The 11627-nt window shown below is 46.5% G+C and overlaps 2 protein-coding genes across 2 annotated transcripts; one reads left to right on the forward strand and one right to left on the reverse strand.

The window, feature by feature from the left end:
* Positions 1-484: 484 nt before the first annotated feature.
* Positions 485-1733, forward strand: LOC128711846 (geranylgeranyl transferase type-1 subunit beta). Its single transcript, XM_053806731.1, has 3 exons — positions 485-594; positions 669-1137; positions 1206-1733. The coding sequence occupies exons 1-3, from the start codon at positions 485-487 to the stop codon at positions 1731-1733; spliced, it is 1107 nt and encodes a 368-aa protein (XP_053662706.1).
* Positions 1734-4893: 3160 nt separating this feature from the next.
* Positions 4894-10866, reverse strand: LOC128712111 (CD109 antigen). Its single transcript, XM_053807007.1, has 8 exons — positions 9109-10866; positions 6624-9032; positions 6355-6541; positions 5896-6287; positions 5634-5827; positions 5367-5541; positions 5185-5290; positions 4894-5108 (listed from the first exon to the last, which is right to left on the reverse strand). Exons 1-8 carry the CDS (start codon positions 10864-10866, stop codon positions 4894-4896), a joined length of 5436 nt encoding a protein of 1811 aa, XP_053662982.1.
* Positions 10867-11627: the final 761 nt, after the last annotated feature.

The raw sequence follows: 11627 nt of genomic DNA on the forward strand, positions 1-11627 counted from the left end.
TTGCGCAACGATGCAAACTAAAATTTGTTTGCTAGGAATCGATACAGACGTTCCGAAAGGGAGGCCGAAACTGTCAAAATTACGAACAGAAAAAAACAACAAAACATACGCAAAGTGAGATGATTGTTCAGGGCGATCAGCATTCTTTCGTTATTTTTATTTAATCCGTTCCAGCATCCGGACCTAGCACGTTTCAACCCTTTCACCGGAGCGGCCTCTGACGACATGAAGCGAACGGGTGTGTGCTGATCCTGAAGAGAAGAGTGTGCGAGTGAGTTCGGGTTATTGTTTTCATTCCTCCGCTTAAGGAACCTCCTCCTCATCATCCATCCTCCGAGTGTCGGAATTCCAAGTGTGCTGTTTAACATCCCTCTCAATCCACATCCGGAGTATCCCTTTCTGCTGTCTGTAAGGGAACTTTGGAAATATTTCTACATTTTAAAGCCAGAACAGCGTGAAGCTGGGTGCATATCTTAGCCTCGGTATGGACAGTAACCTGGAAGGTGATGAGGTGGAGTTTCGCAAACATGCCAAATATTTTATACGATTTCTGCACACACTGCCCGAGCGTCTAGCATCGCACGATTCTACCAGGTACGTATCAGGCTCGAATATCCCACGGCCGTGCAGAGTGGTTGCACTTCAAATGACCTTTGTTCCCTTCACAGAGTCACCATCGCTTTTTTCGCCGTCAGCGGGTTGGATGTGTTAAATTCGCTGGACATGCTAACCGACACCTTCCAGCAGGACATTATCAACTGGATCTACAAGCTGCAAGTCGTGCCGAAACCGGGTGAACGTGCGTACGGTGGCATACAGGGGTCGAGCACTTTCGACGTGATCGATACGCCGGAAAACTGTGGCCTGCAGCTGTACCGATGGGGCCATCTAGCGATCACGTACACGGGTATTGCCGTGCTGGTAGCGCTCGGAGATGATCTGTCTCGGTTAAACCGAAGAGCCATAATCGAGGGTGTGGCAGCGGTACAGCGGGACGATGGTAGCTTCGGTGCCACGATCGAGGGAAGCGAGCAGGATATGCGGTTTGTTTACTGTGCGGCCGCAATATGCGCCATGCTGAACGATTGGGGTCGTGTGGATCGTAAAAAGATGGCCGACTATATCCTTAAGAGTATCGTAAGTTGGCGATGGCAGCAATTATAGTGGGACAGAGAGCTTAATGTCACATTGCAAATCATTTCCAGCGGTACGATTACGGTATCAGTCAGCACTACGAGATGGAATCGCATGGTGGCACGACGTTCTGTGCGATTGCCGCCCTGGAACTCAGCGGGCAGCTAAACCTACTCACACAGGACACACGGGAAAAGATCGTTCGGTGGCTTATCTTCCGTCAGCAGGATGGTTTCCAAGGCCGTCCGAACAAACCGGTCGACACGTGTTACTCGTTCTGGATCGCGGCCACGCTCAAGATACTGAACGCGTTTGAACTGACCAGCTTCAAGGACAATCGAGATTACGTACTCTCGACGCAGGACGCAACGGTGGGTGGGTTTTCCAAGTGGCCCCAAGCGTACACGGATCCGTTCCATTCCTACTTCGGTTTGTGTGGGCTTAGCTTTCTGAACGAACCCGGTCTTCAGGAGGTGATGCCCAGCCTCAACATATCGATGCGTGCCTACCGACGGTTGCAGGGACTGCAGCGTGACTGGAGCCTGCTAGAGGAAGGGCTTGCGTCCGGCAATGGGGAGGTGACCGTACATATAGAGTAGAAATGGGCACCCCTACCCTCAAAAACACAGTTAGTGATCACAAAATAGCAAACTTAGCACACACATCCACCACTGCCCTCTTAAGAAGTGGTAGGATGGGTTCTTGATTAGAATGTTTTTTTAGATACATTTTTAAAAAGGGGAAAACCATGGGAAGATATATTTATTTTCGTTATTCAAATGGAATACACGGTATTAAATTAAAACTTTACTGCTTTTAGAGATTGCATCGTGTTGCGGGAATTGCTTTTATGTAGCTTTAGTTAGGCCGTTTACACCACAACATTTCAAAAATCCATGCAGTGCAGTTTGTCGCATCTCGTTACTCCGCGTGAAATGCGTTAAACGCGCCAAAACGCTTATGCGAACCGGTTTTCGTTCACGCTGCACTGGCCGATTACAAATATATCTCGCGTGATGGCAGCGTGATAGCCTGTTGTATTTTGATAGTCGCTTGCTTATCATACACTTTCGTTATCTCTCGTTGGAAAAGGGCGTACAATGACGATAAAGTACGATGCGGCGTGTGTTTGGAATGAAAAGCCGGTCGGCTAGGATGAAAAAGGACCGGGTTTGATAATTGTTTCTGTAGATAATTGTTCTGGAGCGTCCTTGTACCTTGGAAGGCAAACGGTAAAACAACAACGGCACAACTAGGTTAAATAATCGTCCGAGCATTCGAAATGTGTCGAATGTGTGTAGTAGTAGAAACGGTAAATCGAATCAAATCGTAGCGCTTAAGAGAAGTGTACATTAGCAAGACTCGACAGGTGGGAAAATAAAGCAACATATTTTAGTGACAAAAACGTACTTTCTGGGTGTTTGGGACTTCTGATTCGATAAGACAGCTTCGCTGCTTGAGTAAACAATCACAAAGGGGTGAGCAGCAGCGAAAGCTCACGTAAGTGTTTATTACCCCATCCGGTTGAAACAAAATCTGTACCGCAATAGTGTAAGCGTTGGGTCTGTAAACACGCCAGTAAAATGAATTTGACCTCACTACTTAACAGTGGTTCCATTATATGACGTAGATAAGGCATACCATACAGGCGTAAACAGTGTTGCATTTATGAGTCACGTACTGGTAAAAGCATCAGTCGTAAAACATGCCGATGAACAGACTGAACCTGCTGTAATTAGAGCTTTGCGGTGGATTTGGAACCGGTCTTGGTGGTATGTTTGTCGCAGTGCCTGTGAAGGCGTTATTACCTCTCTTTTGTCCATGTGCAACACTTCTAATACGAGCTAGGCGGCTTGATATTCTTCTATTCACATGACTAGCCAACAAGACATGGCCTGACGACAATCAATAGTTTTTGTGTATCAAGCTAAAATCCTCGCTGCTTATATGTCCCAATTCAGGACGTTGAGTTTTCACCTTCTGCAAGAGTTCTTTAACCACTCACGCTTTATAGAAGTCGTGATCTAGGGCTAGTGAATGAATAGAATAAACTTGAACATGTAGTAAATGTGACGTTGAAGTCTCTTGTACAGCATTATGGAAGACATTTCGGAAGTTACCTTGTTAATAGAGAAATACGTTTGCATCTAAGATCTTCATGTTATCTTTTTTTGTTATTATCTGTTTCATTCTCATTGTTTGCCATCGATGGCGGACTCTACGATCTTCGTCTAGATTCACCAGTATTTCTTTGCTCTCATCGTCTCTAGCTTAGTTCGGGAGTCGTAATACATTACATTTCCGTCGGTTTAGTGGGTTTAGTGGGTCAAAATTCTTGACAAAAAAAGTCCTTCATAGCTCAATTCACCTGTACTCCATCAGCTGTGGTAAGAAAATGGCTCACATTCTATTGTATCACACTCTGTAATTACTGCTGTCGTACAACTGTTGATAATCGCCAACAGGTGGGCACGTGCCTGGAGGTGTTAGCTTGTTTGTATTGTATTACTGAGAGGAGGTCCGTTGGTTGTGTAAGTAAAGACGACGCGACGGTAGCTAAGGCACCTTAACAATTTGTATCATTTAGTTCATCTTCCTCAAAAAAAAAAAAGAAAACCTTGCACTACATTACCTCTTCTCAATTTCTTCCTTCAAGCCATACATAATACAAAATTCATTCTTTTAGTAACAAAATTCTTTTACTAGCACGAACAAACCAATTCTCTCTCACTTACCTCTGTTTCTCGCTATATAAACGCAATACATGTAAATATAAAAGCTCATACAAAGAAAAAAACTAAAGTAAGTAAATTAAAAAGAGAACACCGCGAAATGATATAAAAATTGACCAGATTCAAAATGGACGGCCTTGCTTTGAAGAAACGGAGGACGGACATCTCATCCTGTGTCCTCATATTTCTTAAGTTGTGTACTTAAATTTATGTAAAACGAAACGAGATTCAAGGCAAATAAGAATGCTTCTATAGCGTAAAAAGGAAGCTTCAATTGTATGCGTTTTTATATTCCTTTCCTTAACTTCTTCGATTCGCTTCTTTACACATGACGCTTACATTCTAGTCTTTGTTGCAAATTGCTTGTTTTGTTTAGCTTTCCAGAAGGGATAAAGAAAAAAGAAAAAAACACAAAAACTGCATTCTACACATTTCATTTGCTTCTTTACAAACTTGCCCTTCATGGAGGCAACTGATAAAAAGCTCCTCCTCTACCTTCTATTCTTCTCACTCAACAGCTTCACATTTGTTGGATGGCGTGCATGTGATGGTGGTGAATTAAGAGTTAAGCCTTATCGATATCTTAGAAAAGATTGCTACAACTATAAAAAACGGACGCAACAATGTTGATATAAGGATGAAAACGAATGCAAGAGAAGTTGTTCTAAACCTCTCCTTTTGCGCATTTCCCTTTCATTTCACTACTATTATTGGTGAATCTTCTTCTTCTGATGGAATACTTTAAAACGCTGAAGCAAGTTTCTTTTTTATATTTACACACATTTGCGCACTTATTCGATGGCGCGTCAATGCTTTTTCTGTATGATTTTAACCATACCACTTAAACTCCGTTACTTCCGCTTCTTATAAATTATATTGCTTCCCCTCTTTTTAGAAAGAAGAACGGGTGAAAACGGTTCGAATGTGGTATTTTTCGCTTTAAAAAAGTCATTGCGGTCGGGCAATCAAATGCTACTACACTAACACAGTAAAGAAGGAAATAATGGATAGGGTGTGTGCTAGTGGATTAATCGTTTAGAAAAATCCACCCGTTTGGATTCACTATTCGGTAGTGGCGGGCAACGAGCACCATTCCGGTCAGTAGCATCAGAATGATCGAACCAGGGAAACGGACGGCAAGATTGTAGATCGAACAGTACGGACATTGGGAGCTACCACAGACCTCGCATATGTTGAGCAGGTATGTTTGCAGCGAATCAAAGATTGTTTCATTGAACCGTTCTGGAAACGTTAGAATGGATGGGGACACATGTTAAGACAAACATAGACACATTTTTAAAACGAACTGAAAACATACCTGGGGCGTAGTAGTCGTAAATACGAATCGGTAAGTAGCGCGACATGTTGGCTACCGGCATCCATCTTTCCAGTGTAAAGTTCACACAAACGTAATCGTTGTCCAACTGGAAAAAGCAAAAAAAAACATATCAATCAGTAAACTTCAACTTTCGAATAAGTTGCAAATGAGAACACACTTACATAGTCGAAATAGAAGAGCACCTTGCGTTCCTGGAAGCGAGCGCGCTGCAGATTGCGAACACGCTGACTAAGAATGTACGAATCAAGCTTCTGTTGCTGAATCATGTAACCGGTCGGGACGGCCACATCAAGCACCGCCATACCCGAACGGATTGATTCTTCCGTGTAGGTCCATCTGTTGAGCAAGGAAAGCATATTCAAAATACACTCATATACATCAAATTTAATTTCTTTATAAATGATAAGATTCAATATATTATCACCTACCGTTGACAGATAACGTAGCTAATGTGCGACTGATTCCTGCCGTGGAAGATCGTACGTGTCGTCAGATCGAATGCCGGGACGGGTGGTTGCGTTTGGAACTTGTACGTATCCACCGAGTACTGGACGTGCATCTGTAGGATGGCATAACCGACACCGGTTGCTTCCACTCGTACCGTACCCCAAGCGTTTGGTACCTAGAAAGAACAAATAAGGGTAAGGATCAAGTAGTGGAACTACAACTTCAGATCGAACCGGTACTTACATCCAAAAACTGTTGCTGAGCCAAACTCTTCCGTGTGATGTAGAGTTGCTTCGTTTCACCAGGCAGAGATGTTGCTTCGACCTTGATCGCTAGTTGCGTTACGTTCGATACACGGTTTCGAGTACTGTACTCCGTCAAGGCTTTCATGGCGAGCCCCGTGTCCTGACTCGAAGCCCATCCACCGTCTGTCAAGCGCTGCGCGTTAAGCCAGGCCACGATCGGATCGACATGCAGCTCTTGACGCGATACGTACGTCAGTAAAGCATAGGCGGTCGTTTGAATGTTAAGCGAGTCGTACTTGTACGGCAACCGTGGCAAAGAGAAGTAACGCTGGTTTTCCAATTTGGTAGGTGGTAGCGGTACCTCCTCATTACCCCAATAATTAAATTCACCTGTTTAAAATGAATGGAATTCAAAGGTGTAAGATTACGTATAGCAAAGAAAGCGAAGCATTCTTACCGATTGATCGCATCTTGGCGGAAAGCATTGTGAAAGCAGCCTCAGCATTCGGTGCCTTAGCTACCATAAGCGCATACGCCACGATTGCCACTTCATACGTCGATCCGGAATCTTTTATAGTGGCCATATTACGTTGTAGGTATTGTAACGCTCTTTGCTGTGATAAAGCAACCCGTGACGCCAATCTCTGCAGAAGATAATAAGATACATTATTTTTTTGAACGAAATCACTTCGTTCCAACACGAAAAGGTCTTTTATGAACACTTACACCAGCAGGCAAATTAACCGTCGTTAGCGTAATGAGCACGTGCGCCGTTAACGTAATGTTCTTCTCGCGTACGACATCGTTGCGCGAAAAGAATCCAGAATGGTTTGCCTTACGATCGGGCAGCCATGTTTCCTCCCAGAACGAACCGTCCTCCTTCTGGTGGCGCAACAGCCAATGCATATTCTTCTGTATCATGTACGGATCGATGAAGATGAAGTTTTCGTACTCGTACAAACCGGCCATCTCGCCAAACACCTGCGCACAGTATGCCGTCAACCAAACGGACGGTGCGGATTGGTTCCAATCGGCACGGAACAACGAGAAACCGCCATCCTCCATCAGGTAGCTCAGCTGCCGTTGGTACAGTGTGTTCATGAAGTGGAACGCTTGCCGTTCGGTCTTTTTGTCACGCAGTGTACTGGCACGCATGTATTTGATGGTGTAGAAGTTGGCTGCGAAGCTGAACATGTTCTGTTCGGCCGCATCCATCGGCAGCTCCAGCAGGGAGGTAGTATTGATGGGCATCGTGGGAAAAATGGCACCGACCACATCGCCCACAACGGAGATGCGGGCTCGGTTCGAACCGAACACATAGTAACGATCTATTTCGTATGGAATAATGGGAGTTTCGGTGACATTTACGTGCATGAACTGTACCAGGTAAGCGCGGTTACGCAAATCCAGCAGGATAGACTGATGCCGGTACTGTGGTAAACCATCTGCTTCGACCTTAATCTTGCGACTGATCTGATGTGCGCCGAGAAGTGTTGATGCATGGATCGTTACTTCGATTTCGCCGAGGCGAGTCGGTACAATCGGTAGGTAAACGTTCGTTGAGTCTTGTGCGTTCAGGTAGATGTAGAACTGATGCTCACCGTAAGAGGTTCGCGGATTGTACGATCGTACGATACCGTCCTCTTCCACGTGCACGAACTGATAGTCCGGTGAGCTGTGGAGCACGACTGTCGCCTCAATATCCACCGTCTGGTAGTTAAACACCGCCACACGGATGCCCACTTGTTCGCCCTGATGACACGCGGTTGGCATTTCCACGTTAATGAAGAACGGTTGTATGCCAACATATTCGATGGGTTTTCGCACCATTCCGTACCCACGTACCCCGCTTATACCGAACGCCGAAACTGTCCACAGTGCCGGAACTTGTGGCACTTCCAGATTGAAGATGTATCTGCCGTGCGGTCCAATGTTCACGTCCTTCCACAGCCACACATTCTGATAATGGCGCAGTATACGGTTGAAGCGGAACTTGCGGAACTCGGCCAGTAGGGTTTCGTTCCGTATGCTACAACCAGCCTCGTCGGTACCATCCTCACAGTCCATGTAACCATCACACCGTTTGTCCGTACGGTAGCAACGTCCATTCAAGCATTCGCTATAGTTGAGGGCCTGATCACAGATGGACGGTCGCATCGGTATAACACCGTCCGTGAATACAACCAACCCAGCGTAATCGAATGTTCGGTTCGCATCGATACCGAACGAGGAAGCGGGATAGTAAACGAGCTCATCCGGATCACCGTCGTGCGACATCCAAGTTTTCTTGTGCGTTCCATTCGTGTGCTCATCGAACGAGAGCATCTTCGTGATGACATTCGCGTACGTTAGCTCATTGCCGGCCTGCATCGTGTAGAATGCATTGTCGATGCCGGACAGACCAACGTACGAACCGGGCTCTCCGTAAATGGCCACCTCTACCTTCTCTCCGGTACGTGCCTTACGATTGTTGATGAACACGGTGAAGTTGTTGCGTGAGATTCCATTTACCGGGAAGGTAAGACTGTCCGCCAGCAGCTTTCCGTACCGTCCGATGTGCCACACGACGATCGTAGCCGCCGGTGCCATCTCCGCGCTGAGTGTAATCGCCATCGTCTTAACGCCGCCCTTCATATTCTCGTGTCCGGTCACCAGAATGATTCCCTTCGACATGACCAGGTAGTCAAAGTCCTTGATGTAGAAGTTGCTCTGCACGTGCAGCGTGATGTATTCGCCCACCTTCGCATCGGATGTGCTAGTGTACACCTTAATGTTATGGTTGTTCGGTGAGAAGTGCGCTAATAGTAGCAGCTCCGTTGACGCCCGCTCACCAAACGGATCGATGTAGTTGGCCGTCAGTCGCATCGATTGAATTTCGTTGAGGAATTCGGTCGTCTGTTTCGTGTTTTCCAGATTAAGATCGTGACGGATGTCGAGCTTTAGCTCCCACACGCCTACCTTCTGCGACATGTGAAGCACACGGGTGTCGAAGGTGTTACGACCACCGGAAGCGCGGCTATCGATTGTACCGGACACCTCCATACGACCGGCGTTAAACTCATCCAGTGGTAATGGCGATCCATCATGGTACTCCGCGATCAAGTACACGGTAAACGGCATCGATGGTTTAAATACCTAAAACGAAGAATAGATCGTTACTACATCCTGTTTGGTAGAGGATCTAATATTATAGCGCATTCACGCAACTTACCTGAGGTGAATCTCCCAGGAAAGCAATGCGAATAGACGAGTTGTAAACGCGTGTCAATGAGTAACCCTCCACGATCTCGTTGTAGAACCGTTCGCCAACGCGTGCCGTAAACAGGATCTCCATGCCGGACAGATTCGGTACCAGCTGGGCCAGCTCGCTCATCGGGAACCGGAAATCATACGTGCCATTGAAGAACCGCAAAAAGGGCAAGCTTTCCCGGTACGTGTTTGACCACGAGTCCCACTGTGCGTCGGTTTCGACCGGTTTCTTGATCCAGAATGGCCACTCCTCGTCGAAGTTAAGATGTCGCTCGATCACGTACGAATCCTGGAAGTTATTGGACGACGACGAGTAACGCCCATCGTAGGTCTGTCCCACACCATCATAACCGCTCTGATCGCGACCAATCTGACTGGTGAAGCTGTTTTGTGGATTGTTGTACAGCAATTCTGGGTTTGATTTTTGCAGATAGTACGGCACGTTTTGGTTGGCGTTGGTTAACCGTCCCAAGTTACCGACGCGATTCATCTGATTGATCGCTTCTGGGTTGAAGAAACCGATCGGTCGGATCGTCGCCTTTAGCGTTAGATTACCCTTCACCGGTGTACCGTTCGTGAAGTTAGCCATGATGCGTCCATAGACGTAGCGATCCGTGTTGAAGAAGAACGCCGGCATCGTTACGTTCACCTCGAACCGGGTTTGATAGTACTCCTCCACGTTGAACCGTGCCTCCTCAATCTGGCCCTGTGCTTCGATACGGATTTTCCACTCGCCAAACACCGGTTGGTCGGACAGTTGGTACTGCAAGCTTACCGAACCCAGGTTCGATTGTCGTGATAACCAACGGCGCATAATATGTCCCGCCGGATCCAGCATGTACACGTTCATCTCCTGATCAAATCCTTTCAGCTCGGTCGTAATCGGGATCGCTCGGAAGCGTACCGTTTCACCCTGCATGTACACCGGTTTGTCCGTCTGCACGAAAATCGTCATCGAACGCTGGGAGAAGATCAGCTTCGTTTCGTTCGCAAACACGTACCCGCCAAAGTTTCTGTCGTACGATCCCTCCACACGCAATTTGTATTCGCCCATCACGCTCGTCGGTGGGACACGCATCAACATCGATTCCGGTACGCCCACCGTAATCGGTTTTGTCTCGCTGCTCAGCTCTACTCCATCACGCGAAATACTGCACCGCACATTAAGCGACAGGCGCGATTCCAAAACCGACACTGCCACCTTATACACCTGCCCGGGCCTTATCATTTTGGACGCTACAATGAAATAGGTAATACCTTGCGAGAAAGAATTTCCAGCCGCATAATCGTTTGCGAAAGGATTCCGATTGAAGCTGGAACGGGACGAAGGAGTCGTTTGGCGATTAAAGTAATCCCGCGGTGTCGTTGACTGGAAGATCACGTTCCGATTGTCCTGACCGAACCGATTGTTTTCGATACTGTTCGAGTCTTGATTGTTCGCGTTGTTGTTGCCGTAGTAGTCTCGCTGATAATTTGTACCGGACGTGGGTGATGGTAGACCCTGGTTGGTGCGCGAATTCGGATCGTACTGGGAGTTTGGATACTGTGGATTGTACTGCTGTCGCCCGAACGGATCCGATGCGCTGTAGCGATTGACATCGTTCGATTGTGGCTGTGATTGTTGCGCTCGGGTGAGAAATATAGCTTGGACGAGCAACAGCCAGAAGAAGAGTGTCCTTGCATCCGACCTGTTGCCGGCCGGATGCTTACCAGCCATCATGGCGTTATATGTGTGAAGTATCGTTTTGTATCCTGAAAAGAAATGAGAAAATGACAGAGGAGTGTGAAAAAGATTGACGCCATTGGAGGGTAGTGTGTGGTCGATAATGCGTAACAGATGTACAATTGTACATTAAAACGGTCTTTCAAGCCATCCATGGTAGATAGACATTTGTTTCAAAGCCGTTAATGTGATGAATCCACACATTATCACCAAGGCTCCTGAAGACTAGCCTTCTTTCTCCCCTGTGGAAATCATTGCATACATCAAAGCACGGCGGAGATCCACCATAAGATGTGTCCAGAGAGTAAAGTCCCTATGTTTGTACCTACCACCGTAGGGAGAGGTGCGAGTGGGCGCGCAAAGAGATTATGCCATAAAATTAATATCATTTAAGATCGATAATGACAGTCACACATGTTGCATTCTCGTCTAACTGTTTGAGCAACCATTTCAAACAGACAGCAAATAAATGACCAAGAGAAACAAGGGGTGATTCACTGCGCATCATGATGGTGTTGCTGCCGGATGTATCATTGCTGTTTGTGCTCTAATGCTGTTTGGGTCATGACGTAGTGGGTTGCAGCAAATTATAAATAGGGTAGTAGCCGTGTGATAAATAGACGCCTCATCTCATGCAACCCATTGATGTGATCAGAAAATGCAGTTCTGCCATCAAACGAATTGCTTTAGCTCTTCAGGAGTAGCTCTTTGAAAATTTACATTCGTAGTGTTCCATAACTTTAGAAAACATGGCCCGT

This window comes from Anopheles marshallii, chromosome 3 (genome assembly GCF_943734725.1).
Source record: "Anopheles marshallii chromosome 3, idAnoMarsDA_429_01, whole genome shotgun sequence".
NCBI lineage: Eukaryota > Metazoa > Arthropoda > Insecta > Diptera > Culicidae > Anopheles > Anopheles marshallii.

Bases quoted from the DNA above. Each gene is read 5' to 3' on its own strand.
- LOC128711846 (XM_053806731.1), top strand. From the start codon at position 485: ATGGACAGTAACCTGGAAGGTGATGAGGTGGAGTTTCGCAAACATGCC. The intron at 595-668 runs GTACGTATCAGG...TTCCCTTCACAG, and splicing joins GCATCGCACGATTCTACCAG to AGTCACCATCGCTTTTTTCG. The intron at 1,138-1,205 runs GTAAGTTGGCGA...AATCATTTCCAG, and splicing joins ACTATATCCTTAAGAGTATC to CGGTACGATTACGGTATCAG.
- LOC128712111 (XM_053807007.1), bottom strand. From the start codon at position 10,866: ATGATGGCTGGTAAGCATCCGGCCGGCAACAGGTCGGATGCAAGGACA. The intron at 9,033-9,108 runs GTAAGTTGCGTG...TCTTCGTTTTAG, and splicing joins TCCTGGGAGATTCACCTCAG to GTATTTAAACCATCGATGCC. The intron at 5,828-5,895 runs GTAAGTACCGGT...TGTTCTTTCTAG, and splicing joins CTCAGCAACAGTTTTTGGAT to GTACCAAACGCTTGGGGTAC.